The sequence below is a fragment of the Plectropomus leopardus genome, chromosome 14 (genome assembly GCF_008729295.1).
Source record: "Plectropomus leopardus isolate mb chromosome 14, YSFRI_Pleo_2.0, whole genome shotgun sequence".
In the NCBI taxonomy this organism is placed as follows: Eukaryota; Metazoa; Chordata; class Actinopteri; order Perciformes; family Serranidae; genus Plectropomus; species Plectropomus leopardus.
The window spans coordinates 4,741,707-4,765,134 of NC_056476.1; the positions used below are offsets into that span (position 1 = coordinate 4,741,707).

The 23,428-nt window shown below is 38.2% G+C and overlaps 1 protein-coding gene across 5 annotated transcripts in view; it reads right to left on the minus strand.

The window, feature by feature from the left end:
- Positions 1–1,275: 1,275 nt before the first annotated feature.
- ppp2r5eb (protein phosphatase 2, regulatory subunit B', epsilon) overlaps positions 1,276–23,428 on the minus strand; it is a 58,485-nt gene continuing 36,332 nt past the window's right edge. For all 5 annotated transcript variants that reach the window (XM_042500154.1, XM_042500158.1, XM_042500157.1 and 2 more), the window contains exons 3-14: positions 15,941–16,137; positions 14,094–14,195; positions 11,539–11,631; positions 11,253–11,383; positions 10,041–10,100; positions 7,488–7,596; positions 6,599–6,652; positions 5,971–6,021; positions 5,761–5,880; positions 5,025–5,152; positions 3,346–3,447; positions 1,276–1,744 (exon numbers count right to left, since the gene is read on the minus strand). In XM_042500154.1, coding sequence (XP_042356088.1) covers positions 1,645–1,744; positions 3,346–3,447; positions 5,025–5,152; positions 5,761–5,880; positions 5,971–6,021; positions 6,599–6,652; positions 7,488–7,596; positions 10,041–10,100; positions 11,253–11,383; positions 11,539–11,631; positions 14,094–14,195; positions 15,941–16,137 — 1,247 coding nt within the window. In that variant the 3' untranslated portion in view covers positions 1,276–1,644. The remainder of the gene's footprint in view (positions 1,745–3,345; positions 3,448–5,024; positions 5,153–5,760; positions 5,881–5,970; positions 6,022–6,598; positions 6,653–7,487; positions 7,597–10,040; positions 10,101–11,252; positions 11,384–11,538; positions 11,632–14,093; positions 14,196–15,940; positions 16,138–23,428) is intronic.

A 23,428-nucleotide genomic window follows, 5' to 3' on the forward strand; every position in this document is an offset into this window, starting at 1 on the left:
TTTCACAAACTCTTAATTTAACGATTATTTTATCTAAATGATGAAAGATTTTGCCTTTCACTGATTTTTTTCACTGTTAATGCAAACCGAACTTGAGCGATACTATGCAGGGTTGTAGGTTACTGTTTGAAAATGCGCCAGCGTAGAAAAGTAGATAAAATTCACCCCCAGATTCACTCTCGCTTTGTGTTTCACCTCGTTATATTTGCAATTTTCGGCATTGTGTTTCTTGGATGCCCTCAGCTTACAGTCCGGCATCTGGTCGCCACTTGTTTTTTTCTTTTAAAGCCCCGGCCTCATCTGAACGCTGTGGGGTTACACGCCCATAAATGCCCCAAACTCAGAAAATAAAGAAAACAAAGGCAGAGTTTCTGCTGAAAAGTACATTTTCTTCCATTGAGAGTGGTTCATAAGTGCTGAATGAGGGATTACTTAAGATAGTTTTTTTGGAAAATCCTGCATAGTTAATGTTTAACCTACTACGGGCTTTAAGAGTGAAAAAGCAACAGAAAACGCCGTCACTGAGGTTCAAGAGGAGCTTGTGGTCAAAAACTTGTGACTTTAAACCCAACTTTGGGGCAAAAACACAAACAATAAAACAAAAGAGCGAGCTGAATTTCCTTTTTACTTCTGCTGCCTTCTGACTCAAAGACATCATTTGTTTTTCAGTATTTTAACATTGCAACACGAATCTCGAGGCCAATGATTGTGTATTTTAAAGGTGGAAAAGGCAAATATGGAACTGAGAATTAGAAAAAATGATACTGAACACAAGACTTAACACTCGTACAGTTAAATCTTCCATGAACACGCATGTAAACGCACTCAAAGAGAAGACGGTTTGTTTTTACTGTTGTTTTTAAAATGAGATTTTGTTCATTTTTTTCCCATTAAAAACAGGAACCTGTAGAAAGGTGGGCGGGGCCAGAGAGGAACCTTAAGGGGGGGGGGGGGGGGATCCATAATCAGTCCAGACGTCCCACACGGGGACAAAAATGACAGATGCACCATTAGAGAGGAGGAAGGGAGGGAACAGAAAGATGGAGGCAACGAGAGGAGAAGCAAAGAGGAGAACCAGGAAAATAAAAATTACACACGGGACTGTACTGAAGAAGAAGAGTGGGATGAAGAGTTAAAATCAATCTATCTTCTCTTTTTTTTGTTGTTTTTTGTTTTCCAAGAGTTCGTTTCACGTCCTACAGTCCAAAAGTTGTTTTTTTTGTTTAATTCCCCCTCCCACACAAGTCATTTTCTCATTTTCTATTTTTTTCTTCCTTTTTTTTATTATTATTATTGTTTTGTTTTTCCGTTTTGCAATAATATCAGCTTAAGGGAAAAAAAAAGAAAAAAATAATTATTTACAGTGCTGTTGAAATAATGAAAACAGACGTGATGAATCTACTGTAAAGTAAGTCGCACAAACACAGGAGGAAAAAAAAACATAAGAAAAAAAAAACAATTAAGAAACCAGCGGCCGCTCCGTGTTGATCCAGAGACGATGGCCTGTATCGGGGATTTCTCGGAGCTCTGGGCAGACATGGCTGATGTGGAGGAGGGGGGAGTCGGGGTAAGGATGGAGGGGCGGGGGAGTCACAGGGGGAGAAGAGGGGGGAGAGGGCAGAGGGGAGCGCGGCGCTGTCTTCGTTAAGTTGGGATGATCCCGTCGCTCCTAAGGCCCCGCTTCAGCTCCAAGTCCTCCAGCTTCTTCCAGAGCTCCTCCCGCTCCTTCTCCTTCTTCTTCTCACTGCACAAAAAACAACACAAAAAATGTGTGTTTGAGATGCTGCAGCCCGGTTTACAAACAGGAAACTGTTCCCACACCTCTGACCTGTTCACTGACAGAACCACATCCACGAAAAGAGGCAACAAGTGCGGAGGAGATCAGCGCAGCTCAACGTCCTGTTTATAAACCCGACGTGTCTTAAAGGGACATTTTCTTTGCCGGACATGAACGATCTAAGAGTCTACAGTCTCTTGCGATGTGATCTCATTAACTGTGTCTGTCACTGCTTTTAGATTTGTTTTTATATTGTAAAAGCCTTGTATTTTTCTGTTTTAATCATTGTTATGCATGTACGTCAGCACCATTTAAAATGAGGGTCCACCCTCAATGTGTTTTCAGAAGCTTTGAAAGATCTGTAAGATTTCAGCAGTATGGTTACGAATAATGCAGTATTGACAACATTTTTCTCCTTCATATTTGTAATGATAGGAGGAGACGGAAACATCAAGGGGCACGTATGCTGCTGCCAAAGCCCGACCAACCTGGCCTGCATATTTTCTGTCCAGGCTGTGTGTGGGGCAACTTTGTGCAGGTGCGGTGAGGAAAATAAAGGTACTGATTTTGAAAAAACTACCTCGTGGCTCTGCTGTAATTACGCGAGAGCCTGAGCAAAAGTTTCCAACATCTAAAAAATTCTTATGAACGTCAGACAGCCGTTCAGGAGCAGTTGATTCGGCTGTGATGGGTCCTCTCTTCTCCCTGTGCACTGCACACCAAACAACTCCCAAGGGAGCTGAAATTCAGTCCATCTCTAACCATGTTTAGATGAGAACGGCTCTACTATAAACAGAAAAGTCTTTCCTTCGTGTTCAAAAAAAAAAAACCCACGTTCATATGATCCCGTTGTAATAATGCCCCAGTGCTCATGTGAAGAGAGACCGTACGCTTCACAGATAACGGAGGATAAGGGAGGTGAAGGAGAGACGGCATCCCGACCCCCGACAGTTTCAGCTTGTGCCACGGAGCTTCAGTGTTAGGTGAGAGAGAGCCCGGTGAGCCTCAGTCTGTTAGTCAGCAGTTGTGGCACTTTATAGCTTGAACAGTTTAAAAAAATAACTAAAAACCTGACAGTTACGTAATACAATAATCTGTTTCCATTGTTCAAAATGACTCTTAAATTTCGTTGTGCGTCAGAAATGATGAGTGTCCTCATTATGAAAGTGTGACAGGCACAACTGCAGTATCACAAACACGGAAATGGTATTCATCCTCAGCATAAAAAAAAGGAATATCCGAATGCCTACAATAAAAACTAATTAAATACCCACTTAACGAATACTCAAACAGCCAAATATTTGGATCCAGCCCTGGTTCTCCACATGAAATGTACTGAAAGTTTCAAAAACGTGTGAGAGATATAAACCCTCTCTACTCCTTCCTTTTCCAGTGCTGATAGTAAAACTATCACTCATTAGCACTGCTCCGTTTATAACCACAGCTAATATTAATCCTGATATTTGCAGAGTGTGATGATAGTAACACTGCAGCTCCCCGCAGGGCTCATACACATCCCATAATTCATGAATGTGACGACGATGATGTGAGTGCGAGCAGCTTCTTACCGCTGGCGGTCCGACTTGTAAGTGGCTGTGAGTTCATCGAATAAGGTACTGTTCATCTCCATGAAGGCCTTCAGTACGTTGTACACCAGCGCCACGATCGCCCTGCGAGGAGGGAGGACAGAGAGGGATCACAGTTCACGACTGATGACGAAAACAGACAGTTTTACAGCATCTATAAACTTTTATCATCACTGAAGAGTCCATGTGGGGGAATGCATTTAAAGAGCAACTTGCAGGCTACATTTCTTACACAATTTGTACTTTAGGTTCACCTGAAATTACGCTTTGAAAAGTTAAAATATATGATTTAATATTTTTTTATTATTTTGCAGTTGCACAAAGTCCACAGTTTTTTCCACCAGGAGGAAGAACGGTGCTGACTGTACCGCAGGTGTTTTACAAGGTGAAGAGCATTCACTTTCTCCAAATCACTCCTTTCACACTACAACTCAGTTTCTTGCTGCTGGCTGCTATGGTTTCTCATTTTTGCCTGCTGCTTAGTTTTCTACCCCTAAAAATCCTTGGTCAATAACATGGATAAGTACTCTCAACCTCATCAGGTGGCATTCATATTCACTGTTGTTAAACTTGTCTTAGCTCGGCCAAGCCCCCTAATCACTTCCATATCATGTGTCCAGCTTCCCCATAATAGGGTTTAAATTATGGCTGCAACTCATGAATATTTTTAGCATTGATTAATCATTAATAGTTGTTTTTGGTTTAGCTTTTAACTAGTAGAAAATGTCGAAGAATGTCTATCAGTGTTTCCCAAAGCCAAAGACGACATCCTCAAATGTCTTGTTTTGTCCTCAACTCAAAGATATTTAGTTTTCTGTCACAGAAGAGGAAAAGAAACCAGGAAGTTTTCACATTTAGGCAGCTGGAATCAGAGAATTTTTTTTTCTTTGAAAAACAACTTATTATTATTATTGCAGCTCTAGTTGGCACGCAAATTACAAAAATAAGCCAAGGTGTCACTTTAATACTTATATAAATATTTCAAAAATACAGTTCAAACATTATTTTGCCGATCAATAATTCACAAAGGACGTCAACTTAAAAGCTGTTCCTTAAAAAAAAGAATTTGTGCAATTTAAAAATATTTTTAAGACTTGGAAATTAAATCATATTAATTTTCTAGAATTTTTCGAAACTTTCCAGACCTGTTAGAGTTGAACACATGGATGCAGGAAGTGTTGGGCCTGCAGTTTATCAGAATTATAAAAATCATCCATTTAAAATAATAAATGTTTAAAGGTACGTCATGCTTTTCCCCACATTTTCGCGGGATATACAGTATGTGTAAACTGCCCATGAGCAGCATTTGGTGTAAAGTTACATGGCATGAGTTTCAGTAACCCTTTAAATGAATATTAATACTGCAATGTAAGACAACTGACAATGAAGCAAGAACATTTTTTTTCAGAAGACTAGTTTTAACTAATTTTCATCTGAAACTATTTTCTCATGCAAGGATTTTTTCATCATCATTTCTGCTGTTTACAGTAAACACACACAAGCAGCTTAGTTTTCACTTCAGGGTTAAACTCAGTCATGAGAAAAACAGGAAAAACCGAGGAGAGCTGCTGATAGTGATGCAGATCAGCAAAAATCCAAAGACACCACATGACTTTGTGTGGAAACATGAAATCAGGGTTTTGTTTTTTTTAGTCACTCACGGGTTCCAGTGCTCTTTGGAGATCCTGTAGAGGCTGGCGAACATGATGGGCAGGATGACGCTGGAGTTCTCCTCGATCAGACTCATGATGTACTCGTTGTTCCAGTAGTACAGAGCTCGCTCTGCAACCTGCACCAAGGAGACAAACACAGACAGTTTAAAGTTTCATTTTTATAGCACTTTGAACAACCAGTGTTACAATGTGCTTTACACATAAAATCACAATGATACACACACACAGGAATTTGAAAAAAAAACAAGAAAAAATACATCACAAAGGAAAAATATAAAAACATACACAGGAAAAACTTTAAAAAGCAAAAATACGATAGAAAAAAACAAAACGATTGATTTTCAAATAAAACAGCAGTGCAAAACAATAATAATAATTATCATCATCATCCTTTCAAGAGAAATTAAGAGAAACTACCTTCTTTTAAATCAAAAGTGATTAAAAAGAAGATGTGATATAATAAGCCGGAGTTCCTCGGGCAGATCATTCCACAGATGAGGAGCCTTAACAGCAAACTTTTTAATTTTTTAACTCACGTGTTCCACTTAAATCCCAAACATCTTTTATTATACAGAAGCTTGTTCCCCTGACACCAAACCGTGTTACACAGTCCTGAATAAATTCTGTTCATGCTTGCTTCAACACCACACTGCAGGTAAATCACACTGATGCTGAATCAGTTATTTGCATCCCGATTGGTCATCGGTGCTGGACGGTCACTGACCTGGAAATGTGGGCTGGAGACACATCTGGAGATCTGTTTGAAGAGCGGCTCCTGGATCTTGACGAACTGTGTGGGTTCAATGACGTCCAGGATCTCCTCCAGCTCCCCTAGAAACATCACCTGCAGCGCAGCACGGGAGGGAAATGTTACCACACACACAGAAACACAAAGAGTTTACACACACTTCAAACTGTAAGAAATGAGCCTCACCTCTTTTTGACTGCAGGTTTTTGGCCAAAACTTCAGTAAGCCTCTGATGACCTGAGGAGGGAGAAGAGACACAGGAAGAGACAAAGACAGACTGTTAGTTAGTTTTTCACCAATTATAAATATTCTCTTTATTAAGACTCCAATAGAAATGCAAAATTAACAAACAAACAAACAATATATAATAATAATAATGAGAATAATAAGGAGCAGATAAAAAGGCAGACAATCAATCATTAATGTTAACTTCAATATAATTTATTTATTTATTAATAATAATAATAATAGTAATAATAATATTTGTTTTTACTCTTATTAAACTCTTCTTTCACCTACATGAGGCGCTGTCTGCAATATTTCTGATTGAGCTACACCTCAGTTATCAGCTGTAGTGACAACATTATTGCAGGAAAAGTAAAAAATGCAACAACAGTGGAATATGACTGGCTGGTGATAACTGCTGTCACCCAAAATATCAACTTCAGGCAAATTAACTGTGTGGAAACTGATTAATCAATGTGAGTGTGTTAAACTTTCTGGAGTTGATAGAAAACAAATGCTCTGTGTAAATATTATTATAATACAGTGAAAGGACATTTGTCTCCTGCTTTTGGTGTTAATGGATACTTACTGGTTCTGTTAATGTTGGGTCTTTCTCTAGGAACTGTACAATGCAATACGCCAACTGCAGAGAGAGAGAGAGGGAGAGGAAAACACGTTAGATTACAACAGCAGCTTAGATAAACTAAAACTTTAAATGTTTTGTTAAAAAATATTCTTTAATCATTCCAACCTGCCACAGTTTAAATATATGTCAACAAATCTCATGACAACTCCTGCACCTGTTTTTTGACTTACTGGCTGCGCAGAAACTTAAATGCTATTCATCTGTTTTTGTAATTTTTAAATCTTACTTCAGTTTTCCACATTTGAAAGTGTCTAAGAACCTTAACACAGCAAAGGCATGACAAATAAATGACACAAAAATGCAAAATCCTCCAAAAATCCAATGCTTCTCCTGCATGCAGTGTGTTCCAGGCAAAAGTCTAGGGCTTTTATTGTGAAAAGTAAGATCAGAAGGACTGGATCTGTTGTGTGCCGCCTTTGTCAAGGTTCAAAGGAGTGATAGAGAGTTTGCTGTTTTGGTTCGGACTCCAGAGCCTCTGGGTTGTTGTTTAATAATACTAATAAGTTCAGGCACAACATGATTGGCTAATGCCTTGCTTGACGTATGAAAGCTCAGAAAAACCTCATTCCAAAAATAAATTAAGAAAAAGTACAGTGCTTTTTTGCCGAGTAATATTCCCTTTTTGTGTGAAAGTACATGTCCCTGCCCCATGTGCAACTACAGATCGTTAGCAACTCTGGATACATGATATACATAATTTCAGGGAGTTCATGGGTATAAAATGACTTTTCAGATCTAAACATTAAGAAATGTGAGGAGTATTACTGGAAAAACACTGCGTAAAGTTTCAGTCGCTCTCTGGCTCATTTGGGTAGGAAGAAACATATTTTACCTGTGCGTGGAAGAGGGACAGACTCCTGACAGTGTGGAGGGGGATCAACACTTTGACCAGAAACTGTTTATGCTCCGCTTTCAGTGGCAGAGCGAAACCATTGATTATACTGGGAGAGAGAGAGAGAGAGAGAGAAAAATGAACATAAATTAAGCATGAACACATGAAAGAGTTTCCTTGTGACCCTCTGAGAGCAAGATGAAGATCAATGAGCAGCAGACAAAAAAAGACTGTTTATACAGAGGATGGAGCCTGGAGGAGAAATAAAAAGAAGTAACTGATGCTTTAACCTTCAGGCTCACAGACGTGACGCCTCCTTTAAAGCTCAAGACACAAAATAACAACCACAATCCTGCACTGGTGTGTTTACATTTTATCGTTTTTCTAATAAACTGTTTTTGGTAAAAGGACAAACTGTAAAAAAACAGACTAAACCTATTATTGTTAGGATTATTAATTAAACATTTAGGCTGAAAATGTCAAAAATATTGTGTTTACATTATCACAGGTCAAAGTGATCTTAACCTCCACGGGTGAATTTTGGGATCTGATCTCTTAGATTAAAGTGTTTGAGCCATTTGTTTGAGGACATTTGTGTAGAATTAGTCTACATCTATCATATATGTTGACGCCAGTTAAATGTCTGAAAGATTATGCGGTTAAATGTATGTCATTAAATTTGTTTGAGTTCTTGTTTTTGAGCGAACTACTTGCCAGGAAGCTCTTTTCAATTTGGTCTCTTTCTTCTCTCTCCTGTTTTAGTTTTGTCATTTATTGAGTGTTTTGATTCTATTTTTAACCAGGATTGGTTGGCTTGTTATTTTGGCTCAGGCTGACTCTGACCTTCAATTTAAGCTTCCATATTCGGCAATAAAAAATTCAGAAATGTCACAACTGTACTCCACATATTCTACGTGTTTTTTTGTCACTCTATGCTTTTATTCTATTCAAAAGTTTTTGGCATGTGACCCCCTGAAACCAAGTTAAACACACATACACTCTCAGACTCTGTGGTGATACCACATTCATGTGACCGGTTCAATGTCTCCTTGCTAAGCTGAACACGGAGGTGCTTTGGGGCGCACGGGAGCTCCGCGTGAATCTGTGTGTGTGCATGTGTGCGTGTGTGTGTGTGTGTGTGAGTGAGTGAGAGTCAATTTGCTATGCATGAGAGAGTTACAGCAAGTGTGGGTCACTTTTTGAAAGGAGATGAGTCTGGCCGTTTAACACTCAGTAAGTAACTTATTTGTTAACTTTTCTTCAGTGAGTTTTTCATGTTCATGTTCACACATTTTTTGACAAAGTTTAACCTTACAGATTAGATTGTCAACAAGTCTTAGTTTAAAGATAATTAGTTGTTAGGAACATCTCTTCGAGTGAGAAAGTAATTAAGCCTCCTTATTTTATCTAAACTGCTTTAAGAGGCCAGAAGAGTAAAAAAAGTAAAAAAATAAATATAATCTACACACAAAAAAGTAAAGATTAAAACAAAGCTTCAACCAAACTGGGGTTGTAAATTTCCATTATGGAAAAACAGTTTACTATTATTATTATTATTACTATCATTATCATATCATATCATATCATTATTATTATTATTGTAAACCACTTTTATCCATCTCATTTTCGGGGGGTGGGGGCCATATCATATCATATTGTCAGTCAATCAACTAATCAATCCATGAACTAATGGCGGTGCCTCCTTCACTGTTGCTGTAGTTATAAAACATTTCACCTCCACTGTGTCAGGAAATAAACAGCGTAAAGCATGCATGAGCTGAAAATTAAATATGAGAAAATAATAGGTTAATTTTTATCTGTTTACCAACTAAGGGACTAGCTGACCAGTTGCTTTGGCTTCATACTGAATCTTTTCAGTACCTCAGTTTAGTTCCCCAAAATTTCTTATTAACCCAAGAACATAAATTGACAAGGTGTCATTTGAACTGGCTAAAGCTGACACTGAATAATAAGGAGAAAAGAGGCAGCAGTATGAAGATTATGCAGCTATTTCAAAAATATCTTTCATTTATTTTTATCAAAAATATGAGCAATAGCTGTGATCGGTCTCTGGAAATTGCTCTGAACTCTGTCTGCATGTTGAACCCAAACAGCTCCTGACACACAGCTGATAAACTGTCTGTGTAAGTCAGGTCTTTTTTATGGATTAAAAAGAGTGTTGAGCCAAGAGGATTAGCTTTTTTTTCCTTATCTATAAGTCAAACTCTCCTCCTGACTCTTCCCTGAACTTCACATCTCTATACTCAGATTTAGGTTCATAAAAACACGATTTTAACACCCAGATTTTGAGTTTTCATCATTTCTTATCAATCTGTTGCACTCTGGGTCTCTCGTGAAAAAGATCTGTATCTCCAAAAGAGTGTGTGAATAAATAAAAGATAAAATCGTCCTCATATTGTTACAACTAAACAAAAATAGTTAGATATCAGCGTTGAGCTCAGTCCTGCTGCAGCTCTCAGGTCTCTGGATAAAAACATCAGCTAACAGCGGAGAGTGTAGATGTGCGTCTGACAGTCAGAGGCCTCCACATACCTCCCCAGGATCTCCAGCAACTCAGCCACCCCGTTGAAGTGCTCCGTCTCATAAACAAAACTGCAGAGCAGACAGAGAAAAGAGGAGACAAAAGACAGGAGACAGAAATGAAGTTAAACAACCAGAACAAACGAGCTGAGACGGCAAAACCAGATGATCTGTAAATGAACATATCTGCTGAAGACTGTTAACGGTGGGCAGAACATCAACACAAGAAATGAAGAAATGATTTGCTAAAAGGACATGAAGTCCACATGTGTTTAACTCTGTCGACACTCAGCTCTAAAATCACTGGAAAAAAACATCACTGTGGGCTGTTGAATGCAAATTCAAAGCAAGATATCGCATGTTTTCTAATAAGTTAGCTGAGAACACAGTGGTGTACATTGTGGAAAAAAACTGTACCTGCTTAAGATACAATATTTGTTTTTCTTGTCTTTTCCTTTTTCAGTCATTTAGTGTTTAAAACAGTGAAAAAAATCTCAGTCAAAAAGTTAACGGACATTGTAAACAGTCTCAGGGATTCCTTTGGAGTTCTCACCAAAAATCTTGTTTCCTTTTCTCGAGAAAATTATCTCATCAAATTGGCTTGCTGTCTTCCAAAAACATGGGAAGAAGGCAATTAGAAATTAGCAAGAAAACAGAAACACACACACACATTAAAAAAAGACTGGTGGCTGTGGACAGCAGCAAAATAGATATTAGTCCCAAAAAGAGACTACAAAAAAAAAAATAAAACAGTATTTATATTATATTTTAAAAATATTTTACACAGTTTACTTTTAGGAGGAATTGCTGTTTGACTCAACCAATATGAAAGAATAATTTGAGTAAAATAAGTCACTTAATTATACTGTTTTGAGTAAAAAAAGTTTGGCAAGTATTCCCAAGAATCCCGGTAGAAGTATGGTACTGGCAGGGAAATAATAATTCAATTAAAATCACAGAAAGACCTTTAATCCTTGTGTAAATAACCTTTTCCTTAAGATCTCCCACAGTGTCACTGTGTAAGCAGCGTTGAAATCGACCCTGTTTTTACTTTTCTGCTGTATATTTAGAACTAAAGGGAGAAAAAGCTAAAAAAAAAAAAAAGTGTCAAGAAAATATAAACGGATAAATGGTGCAAGAACCCTTTCATTTGTGCAGGAAAAACAAGTGACCAACACCTAGTTAAGCACACGCACGACATTTAAGGAGCTGATATCTACTCACCGTAGAAAAATATTATTGATCTGTTTTCGTATAAAAGCCCTCAGACCCAGGAATTTGCCGTAGATTCTATGCAAGACTGTCTTCAGGTAGTCTCTCTCCCGAGGATCCTCACTGTCAAACAACTCCAAGAGCTGGACGCAGGGAAGGAATACAGAAAGAAGAAGCAAAATCAGAGTCAGGCAGAAAGATGGCAGAAAAACATCGGAGCATAGAGACACAATATGGACAGTAGGGAGAATAAGGAGAGTCAGATAAATATATTTTGCAGATTGAATGAGTGACTCACCTGTAGGACAAACTTCTGGTCTATGTACTTTTTGGCAATGCTGGGCTGGAATTCCTGACTCTCCAAGAACCGGATGAAGAACTCGTATACCAACTGGAGAGAGGACGAGAAGAAGAGAAGGACGGATGAGGGAGGGACACAAGGAGGATGAGAGAGAGTTGTTTTTGTTAAAACAAAAAAATTGCAAAAATATAAATGCTCATCTTCTCTGATCAGCTGCTGTGCAGGAAGATTGGTCACTGTTTGTGCATGTTTAGTTTTAAATTCACTTAGTAAAAACTCTGATTAACACAAATTAGTCAAACTTCCTGCTGCACAACAACAAGCTGATCAAGAAATACAAGAAAAATCCAAAGACTGAGAAAGTCCTGTTAGAAATATGATCCCTAAAACTAACCCTGCAGACACTGGGACTGGACTGGATTTAAAGGAGAGGTCAGAAAGGTCACAAAAGGTACAATGTAAGGCAGGTAAGACTTGGTAAAAACTTTTTGGATTGGCCAGGATGTGGGTGAAAAAGGGGACTTTGACTGGGGGAAAAATGATTGTTTATGACTTTGGAAAAATTGGGCAAATGAGACCAAACAAAAAGAAAAAAAGGTTTTACCAGGAAGCTTCTCCTTGAGATTTGCATCTCATTTCTAAAGGAGTCCTGGGCAGCAGGCACACAGAGAAGGAGGAGGGGAGGTGAGAGACCAGAGAGCCTGGCTCTAGACACGGACCCAAAACTGGACCCGAAATAAAACCCACCCGACCACCAGGAGCCAATGTTACTGATGTCTCTGATTTCACGTCTAGCTTAGCAAAGAGACTAAAACAAGGCGAAAAAAACAAGCCTGGCTCTGTTTGTCAAAAAAATGTGTCTACAAATACCTCAGAAGCTCACTAATTAACACGCTGTGCCCTGTTTGTTTAATCTGTACACAAACTGAAACGCATGACAGACAATTTGTGTGTTCAGCCTCTGTGCACACTGCACACTCTTTGCAGACAGAATACCATCCACATTACTCCATTTTAAATGTAAGACGCATCAATATTGCCACATTTCAGCCCGGCATCCTCATTAATGTGGCGTTTTAGCACACCTAAAACGGAGCAGTTTATTTCAAAAACTCCAGCGCTCGTTTTACTGTGGCGGGCAGAAACAGAGGGGTTTGGAAACACTAACACCCCTGTTCGCTCTCTGATTGGGGATTACAAGCCATGACGTGTCCTTCTCTGAATGGTCACAACAAAGTGATGTGACAATTTTCCAGAAGAAAACAGGCTGTGTTAGCCTGTGTGTATCTATAAGCCCACTGGTGTTAGTTAGACAAGGATAACTAATTACAGGCGTTGTGACCTTTTAGTCTCCGGTGGCAGCTGTTGTTCTGAAATTCTGCATTTCATCATGCTGCTACTGCTAACATGTGCAGGAGGCAAGCTATTATTTGAGCAACCCGCAATAGTTTCTTCTTTTCAGCAATATTTCCTGTTTACACCAGCCTGCACAGGCGCAGTGTACCTGTACGGTCCAGTTATATGTGTTCTAAGGCGTGTTAGTACAGATGGAAACTAGAGCTGCAGCAGGGATCATTTTTGTTTTAAGACTCTGTGCTAAATTTAAAAGAGAATAATGTGGATGTAGCCAGAGTCTTGTTGTCACAGTGAGGCTCAATAGACAGGCTAACTTCCAGAGGATCACCATGAAACCTTATTTTGGAAAAAAATATGTACAGTAGTTAAAAGATGCCGTTTGAATTTTGCCTTGAATTATATATATGATGTTTTGAAAGATAATTTTGCTGTTCAAGAAAGTCACAGTTTGTTTTAAAACTGTTGGAAGTATAAGACTTTGTGTAATAAGAAGGACTACATAAGTTCATAACTTTCTCTCTTCCGGACACAACAACAACTGTGTGATTTTTTAAATCCCCTTGCTCGTTTTTCGCCTCCCGGCTAATTAAAGACCGGGAGTCCCTCGATAAAACACATCAGGTGAGATAATGTAGAGAGAGACGTACTTTACTGAGCACTTTCACACAAAACTAACAACAAACTGCAACTTTCTTGACAGGTAGATTCATCTTATAAATTGACACATAAAATGTGAAATTTATAGCAACATTCAAACGGGATCAGAAGATCATTTGTCTCTTGCCACTGACTACCATTCATATTTTTTCAGTCCATCAAGATGAAAACATATTAGACAACTCTACGTTTTCGTCGAGCTTGCCTTTATCGGGGTTGTACCCTGATAGAGAGTGCTGCAGAAGAGCTGTGTGATGTGTTTTCATTCTGATGATTCAAAATAACAAACTGTCACAGCGATGTTGCCAGATTTGCCAACACCATGCCCGTACAGAGACTAAAAGCTGCGCTCACCGAAAGTATCTGGCAGCCCACGTTAGAGCTAGAAAAACACTGCTGGCCGAAATGCTGGCCGTATTTTTAAAACCGTATGTGAAGACAGAACTCCTCCTAAAATTTGTCTGTTTTGTGTACCAATTAAGCAGGACACAGCATGTTTATTAGTGAAAACAGAGACACTTTTCTGCGGCTGTGTTTACCTGTAAGTGTGGCCAGGAGGCCTCGAGCGTGGGCTCATCTTCCTCTGGGTCAAACTCATTACTGTCACTGGGCGGAAGGGTCCGGAAAATGTTGTGAGACACCTGGAACAAAACCACAAAGAGAGAAATGTGTTTCAGTTTGATGCAGGTGAGTTATGACTGTGTTCATTCAGTACAAGGAGACAACAAACCCACAGTGCAGACAGTCTCTCTCCTTTTCCATCTTTGTGATGGAGCCTGATTTATTTTTTTAATTTACAATGATGCATCTTTGCTTTCACTGGCATGTTTTTTATTTACTCACATTTTTTTCCAACCACAAAAATCTGAAGGACATCACACTTGACCAGGACACCAGTTCTCTGTGGCTGTTTTCACTCATGTCAGAACCTGAGAAATATTCACGGGACTAAAATCTATTTACTTTGTAGAGAAATGTTTTCATTAAAATCCCTATTTGTTTACAGTAAATTCAGTTCATGCTTTTATTTTGACACAGACTGGTGACATCAGTAATTTGTGTCTTCACCATTACAATGGCTCCCACAGTAAATCACTTATTTTACATGTTTACAAAAAACTACTGAAATTGTATTTTGTTGAAGCTGCTTCAGTTTCTCTTTTTTCTTTTGTAAGAGGTTTCCTCTCGAACACTCTCATGTGACTGAGTGTGTGTGAGTGTGTTTGAGTGTGTGTGTGTGTGTGTGTGTGTGTGTGCATGCGTGCGTGTCTGCACAGCAGGGTCATAAGATACTGAGAGTGGTAAATGGGTCAAAACCTGAGTACACAATATGCAAATGAATATAACTTTTTATCTGCAGATTCTGGAAAAAATGCAAAAATTAATAATAACCAGTTGGCAATGTAATTCATTTTTTAAGATTTAGGCAAACAAACAAAATCTAATCTGTTTTTACTTGGTTATTAGTGTGATGCTGTGTTGGCTTTGTCTTAAAATAGTAAAGTAAATCTTAAAGGAATACTTAATTCCCAAATTGACAATTTGTAAATCAGTTAATCTGTCTATCTTTGCATGCCACCAGTGGACAAAGAATTCAAAAACTGAGAAAAATGTTGATGATTTGAAGTCACAGGGGTCTGTCTGCAGCAAAACTATATCAAAACATCCGCTGACAAACTTTCGCACAGCTCGTGCAGTATAATCCACGTCTAATACATCCAGCAGCTACTCTTTTCATATCTCGAATTAAAAAGACTCAGCATTAAACCCACTTCTTAGGTTTGAATCATATGTACCGTAACTGTGTAATACATTAAATAAATGTGGTTTCACTCTATTGTCTTCTTTACAGAAGCTTTTTTATTTGCCTTATTCCCAGCAAGAATCGAGTACTCTGATGATTAAGACAAAAGGAAACTTGGCTGCATTCTCTGTCTTGTTCCTTCAGCAAAAACATGTAAAAACATTCAAGAAAATAAAGCCTTGATTAAAGCAGTGATTCTCGGTCCCCTGGCAGGTTGGTGGGAGGATTAATGGAATTGGTAAGAAGAAAACGTCTACTACACAAATCTAAATTCTTGTCTCCAAGTATCTGATAGTGTTATCCCTATGGGCCTTAAAATAAATGTATTAAAATGAGACAAAGACTTCTGACACACGTAATAAGAAGCTGCAAGTTGGGGTTTTTTAAGAGGTCTCAAGCCAAAAAGGTTGGAAAACACTGGATTACGGATTTATTTCATTTCCTGCACCACAACTGGATTATCACACTCATTGTTTAAACAAAACGTGGTCTTAATGAGACTTTTTTGGCTCCCTGTCCTCAGACCTCTAGTGTGTGTGAGTTCATTGTGAGTGTTTTAAGCACGTGTTCCTCCCTCCTCACCATTTTGACGACCTCGGGGTAGGCCTGCTCTGTCAGGTAGCCCCGGCTGACGGTCACGTAGTCCACCAGCTCGTTGAGCGTGGAGCGCTTGTACTCCTTCATCTTGAGGTCTGACAGCGTGTCCATGAAGTCAAAGACAGTACAGCACTGCTGCAGCTTCTTCAGGAACAGCTCCGGCTGCTCCGGCGCTGGCACGTCTGGATGCACAGAGAAAGAGGAGGAAAAAGATGAAGAGAAGAGTCAGTTAAATTGGTGTAGAAAAATTAACCATGCATAATGATTATTTCAACCAATACCGATAAACCAATAATTTCTAGCTTCTCCTGGCTGATAAGATACCAATAGATAATTTCCTTTTGTTTGTTTTTCATTACCTGAGGGTATGAAAGGCTGAGATGAGGTGAGTACAGAAGAGACACCGGCGGAGACAGTGACAGAGACATTATGAGACATCGGCGGAGAATGAGAGCGGAGTGGACACCGGCGGAGTGGAGACTACGGCAGAGATCGTCTTGTTCGTTTGTTTTTTGAATGAAGAAATGTTGTTTTATTGCATAGCATCTGTAATAGTGTCCCTACACTACAGTGAAAACACCGATTGACGGAAAAATCTCGTCAATTGCGGGGAAAGAGTTCGAAAAGAAAAAGAAACAATGCAGGAAACCCTGCTGCTGACTGATGACATATTTTGGACCAATCTAGCAGCAGTTTGATACGCAGCATAATGCAGTGTGTGTAGTACTGGCGGAGCGAAACCATGGGCAAAACAGGTGAAATCAATTATTATCATCCCATTTATCGGCCAAAAATATTTATTATCGGAATTAACGGTATGACTTCATAAGTTCCATCATCAGTCCGATAATTATCGTGAAACCTTACTTTAAACTGTGTCAAATATTAAGAATCAATTTATTATGAATATACAAGAATATGAATATGTGCAAATTCCATCTGGCAAAGGAGACTATGAGATGTTTAAAGCCCCACTTAATTCTAATTTAATAATTCTGAGTTTCAGGCAGCTGGTCACACAAAACAAAGTATTTGAAAATGCCAGACTGTGCTTCATAAACTCAACAATTACAAGAAAATATTTATTAGATTGATTAATAATGTAAATAATCCAGTGCCCAAAATGGAAAGAAATTAAGGATAGGCCCAGTTTTCTCCATGATTTTTTCATCTAGTCCATGAAAGTAATCTAGATTTTAATTAATTATCAAAAATAATTATCCATCCATGACAACAATCAATTTTCAAAAAAATGAACATGCAATAATTTAAAGTAATTTATACATTGTGCACTATCCAATTATAGGAACACAGACTAAAGCTTAACTGAAGAACAAATGTGTGAAGAGGAAAAAAAAGACGACTGCTTTCCATGTTTAGAAGCCTGTCATGAATTTGTTTGTGATATATTTCACACTTCCAGTAACAGTAACGTCTGTGTGTTTGGTATAAATAGAAAATGAACAGGGTGGTTTACACAAGCAGAGATAGCCACAACATCTAAAAAAAATACATATGTAAGATATTGCCCGTTACAACTTCAAAAAATGTGAATTAAGCAGAAGCTATTTATGTATGGATTTCACTCATTTGTCAGTGAAAACAAAGGATGCTACAACTGCACGCCTCAGGTGAATAACTCTGTTTCCTGCTCTGCATTTGCTTTTTACTTATTCATCTTTTCTGCGAAGCCTCTCTGTACGGAGAGGGTGAGTACGACAGCCTCATTATCCGGCAGCGAGTGTGTCGGAGGCTGAGCTGTCACAAACCGTATGGATGTTCAGGCAGAACAAGTCGGCAGGTGTCTTTATTCTGATCCCACAGTGAGAGACATGGTAGAGGGTCGCACAGAGTTCAGACCTGCAGGGAGAAGCACGATGCTCTTCCCTGATCGCCAGACCTGATGTTCCCGTCCCAGCAGGACTGGGCCATTATTATGTAACAGATAAGCTGCTCCGAAAGGCAGCACACCAGTAGCACTGGGTGTGTGTGTCTGAAGTGTGCTCCCAAATTACACTTCAAAGTGCTCGTTTGTCATTTTGAATTCGGCTGCACTTCATGTTGAGTGAGAAACTGCATACAAATGAGTGAGAAACTTTTGGAGTAACAATTAAATGACTTTTTCACCTCTTCATAAAATGCAAAGTGATTAGTTGATTCATTAATTTGGAGACATTACCCTGGGCTCTAGGAATCCGTTTTCTAACATTTTCGGATGAAATGATTAATTGATATTTGGAGCAAATAGTCATTACATCAATGGAAAATCAAAATAAATGTTAGCTGCAGCCCTACAGCTGTTCAACATTATTATTTATTAATATTACTTAAGTTTGGTGGTTGCTTTAGATGTTGACAAAATGTTCAGACCATTAAGATTAATGCATAATTGCTGATATCCCTGAGCTGTCATTGTGTCTGCAAAAGGTACTCGCGCATTTAGTGGACTAGATGAATAAATGCTGCTGCTCTCGCCAGAACTACTACCAGGGCTTAAACACATTTTCATCCATTCATTTCCATGAATTTTCCATGACTTTTCCGCAAATTTTAAAGACCATACATTTTCTGAAAAGACTATAGACATTCCTTATTAGTTCTTTTTCATTACTATATAATAGCTTTTTTAAATATATATTAATTTTAAATAATATATTTAGAACAGTATTAGACCTGAATATTTAAATACACCTCAGGGACTGTTCCTTATTGATGAGAAAGGAGGGGTTGGTACAAAAGAGGGGAGACATGTTATTTTGGTTTGGCTTAGGGGATGGACATACAGCTTTAAATGACTGCATTTTGTATTTAATTTACTTTATTTATTTTATTTTATGTTATTTTAAAAAAGCCTTTTTAAGTTATGTTTTTGAATTAAAAATGTGGGCCTATTTCTTCTTTAAACATTTTTGGCAATAAAAAAAAATGCATTTTTATCTATTTACTTTTTTTGTCATTTGTAAAGAAAACAAGCAATTTTTCTGTATGTAATTTTTACTTTTTTTGTCTTTAAAAAGCGATCTTTTACTTTTCTTGAAACATTTTAGTTTTTTTGGGTTTTTTTTTAAACTTTAAACAAAATTGACAATTTATCTTTTACATTTATCATAGCCAGAAGGTGTACAAAAACAGAAATAATCGTTGTTTTTTTTCAAATTTCTGATGGTCCTCCAATACATTGTGAGTTATTATATTTGTTTGTTAAAATTCCATGACTTTTTGAAATTTTTAGGGTATATTTAGTTTTCCAAAACTTTTCCAGGCCTGGAAATTGCTATCTATTCAGTCAATGACTTTTCAAAGTTTTTTATGACTTTACGAACCCTGTGCTACTGAACCTGTTGAGCCAACCAGAGGAAAACGGGAGGAATTTAGATCAGCGTGCGAGACAAACCAGCAGCTCAGACCACCAACAGCTCTCTTTTTCACACACACACACACACACACAGACTCTCAGACTCTCAGACTCAATGGATGGAACCACGTGCATGTGATTGGTACAAATCTGCAGCTGTCCGCAGACGTTCGACATGGAAAGAATGTCCAAGCCATCATACACACTCGTGCCGGTTGGATATCCTCCTGCCAGGCTGAACATGAGAGGTGATTTTGGAAACACGGAAGATTCCATCAAGCCTGGACTTGTGTACATTCGTGTGTGTGTGTATTGTAGTTGGGATGTTAAATACACAGTAAATAAAGTAAATTTGTTAACTATTATTTAGTGAGCTGTTGTGTAATGGTAATGCCTGATGCAAAGTGCCCTACACTTCAGTGGTTTTTAAAGTATAATTTAATTATTGAAAAATGTGATTAAAAGTTTTAAATGGCTACTTTTAATATTCTCAATATAACCTTATCACAATGTTTAACCATGCTCAATTTTGACTGTTTTCCGAGCTTTTAGACTTGTCGACTTTTTACTTTTTTTTAAATGAAACATCAGGAAAGTTAGTTGTTAGGAACATCCCCTGATTTGCAGACTTTAAGAGTGTTAAATGTCAAAGACACTTTTCAGGATTGAATTTACAAATATTAGATTTTTGGACATATGACAAATAGGTTTGCTGTTGTAGTTCTACTGCAGGTTAGACTTAGACTTTATTTTCTGTACTGTAACAGCGAAGTGTACACATAAACATGTTACGAACCAATCTACCGTCAAATATTATACAAATAGTGTCTAGAGGCTATGAAACAGAGAAATCTGCTAATTCTGATGAATAGAAATGGATCATTTCTACTTTTCAGAACCCAATAAACTAATTAAAACAACCTGTTTACGTGTAAGACTGTATCTGCGTATTGCATGGAGATATAACTGTATTTAGGTTGTGCTCTTGGCCTAAAAATTTAGGTGGAAGGCCTTGAGCCAAGAGCACAAGCTAAGCTAAGCTCATTAGCACTATTCTCATCCACTGACGTGTGGCAGGTTACCATTTGAAATCACAGATAAATTCTTTGGTTGTATCATTCACTATGACGAGATGATAAAGTTTTCTTGATTTGATGAGATTAAAAATGACCCTTTCAGAAGTCACAACACAAGCTCTCCTCTGAGTCAGAAGATGGCTATGAGAAAGAAATGTTTTAAATGAAGATATTAATGCTTCCCTAAACACAACTTGATAAGACTCTGCAGGCCAGTGGGTGCCCCGTTACAGTCTTTTTATTCTAAATCAAATTGAATTCAGCTGGTCAGAAATTAATAAACTCCTGAAATCCTCTTTCTGAAGATCAGACCCTTCAGACACAAAGTGTAGCTTCCTGTCCTGGGAAACAGCCCTCAGCAGATCTCATCAAGCGCATTTAAAGTGATTATTCTGAACGTTTTGATCCAAATGCCACCGGTTACTCACGACCTGCTGGCCTCCTCCTTCAACTCAGCTCATTGAGGCCGAGTCCAACCAGGCCGGTCACAAACAAACCCAAACCTCTGACTGACTGGCAGGAGTCCTGCGCTCTGCAGGCTTTAATCCCCGCTACACAAAACCTGTTCACTCCCACAACACACAATGATTTATTGGTGCAAAGGCATTTAACTCTGCTGACTTTTAGCACATTTTTTCATTTCAAGATGATATATTAAATCATACAGGCAAGATGGAAAGTAATCTACAATCTGGGGAGGATAGTACCTCAGTGTTAACCTGCCAACAAGATCAAACAAGTTCCTCTTTGCCCTGCATGTGATATGATCACTCGCTGCTCCAAATACCTAAAAAAAGAGCGTTGACCAGAATATTAAGGTGGCTGCAAAGTCTACATGTCCTTGAGCAAGATATGCAGAGTTTTTCTTGCTCTTTTTTTTAAGTTGCTCTGAATAAGAGCGTCAGAAATTCTGTGATAGTATGAGAACAGAAGAAGTGTTAAAGCTGCTGTAAGCAATATTTTTGTATAACAAATGGATCAACTTAGTGCATGTGAAAGGGGACAGTTTTAGTAGTGGAAACACAGAAGCTAATCAATTTTACCTTCTTTCAGGTCATTGTTTTGTTTTGTTTTTTGTCACAAGTTTACAGTTTTGGTTCATTGTAAGCCTTCTCATAGTGATTATTCCAAAAAACATTATTTTTATAACTTTATCATGTTAGATAAAACAGACGTTGACCAATTTTTCCTTTGGGGACATAATTTACAATTTAAAAATAGGTAATAAATTGCAATACATCACAATATTTGTTAAAGCAATACAATACCACTAAATGTTTAAAATCACAATAATATTGTATTGTAACTAAAGTACTCTAATAATATTGTATTGTTGCCCCCCTGGTTATTCTCAACCCAACAGGTGAAGCATAAAGATGAATCCACAAACACTTGACTATTAAAAAACACTTTTAAGGCTAATTTTTATTCAAACTGATCAACTTATAAATTATAGATTTTGCAGGTCAGTGGACCCTGCATCAGTCAAGGTCTTTCTGTAGTTAGAAAAACACCTAAGATGACTCAAATGAATATTTAAATTTGTTGAAAACATCTACAAGATGTAACCACTCAAAGAGAAAGAAGGAGTTTTCTATCCTGCAAAAACAAACCCTGACAGATCAAGCACACCTAAAGTGTAAAATTGTATTGTACTACAAAAACATTTTGTACACACTCGAGTGCACGTGTGCAAATCTGCAGGGTGGTGCCAAGTATTCACAGAAGACTAGACGAGACTGAGGCTATACAGAGGTCAGGGGACGGAGAAGAAGCTGGAATAGTATCTGAATAATAACACATCCTTTTATTGCAGTGCAGTGAATATGTGCATGCTTGTTGCCCACAGTGTGTGTGTGTGTGTGTGTGTGCAGATCTTTGTGAGTAAGTACAGTAGTGTACAGTACGCTGTGGTTCATTACAGTAATTACTGGCTGCAGGATCCCGGGTCGGCTTGTGTTACGGAGCCCGAGGCCTCGGGATCCTGCAGCTCTGCCGCTATAGGAGCATGTGAACGGCCTTAAAGGAAGCTATTAATAGACAGATAATCACACAGGACACAGTAATCCCTCTACAGAGACACACAGAGAGCACAGCGAATGGGCCCGGAGCAGGGCGAGAGAGTACGAGTGTGAATGTGGGAGAAGAGCAGAGTGAGAGAGAGAGAGAGAAAGAGTGTACATGAAAAGTGTGTGTGTGACTGTATTTAAACATGTGAGGGAATAAGTGTGAGAGAGTGTGTGTGTGTGTGTGTGTGTGTGTGTGTGTAGCCCAGAATAACCCAGAAACTACCCATCATACACATCAGAAAGGAAGAACCCTGGAGTGGAAGTACTACTACTACAACTACCACACACACACGCACGCACGCACGCACACACACACACACACACACACACACACACACACACAATCTCAGGTCAGTCATCATGCCTTTTCCACCACATATCAAACCTCTGCGCAGGATCCTGCACCAATTTAACCAATTTACTGATCATGTATCCCAATTTTAAATTAATAAGCTTTCAACTACAACTAATCTTTTGATTTTTTTTAAATTTATAACTTTTTTTTTTATTCTTGCCTATATCTAATAGACATTGAAGAGGAAGGATTATGACATGCACCAGCCAGGGATCGATATTTGAATGTTGCAGTTATGAGGCACGCACCGTAACCATTAAGCTACTAGAGCTACAATTCATGGATTAATTGATTAGCTGTCAACTGCTTAATTACCCGCCGCCTGATTTAATAATTGATCAGCACAAGTCATTTTTTAAGAAAAGTCAAGATCCTCTGATTCCAGCTTCTTAAATGTGAATATTTTCTGTATTCTTAAATCCTTCTCTCCTTTTTATACATAGTTTATATTTTTAAATATTTTACACACTGGTGTGAGAATTGAAGCATAATACATTTTTAATTTTATATTTTTACTTACTTTCATACTTCTTTATCTTACTTTATTTAATTCTCTTCACTTTACATCAGAGAAGCTGTAATGTATCACAATTTCCTCCCAGGGATCAATAAAGTATT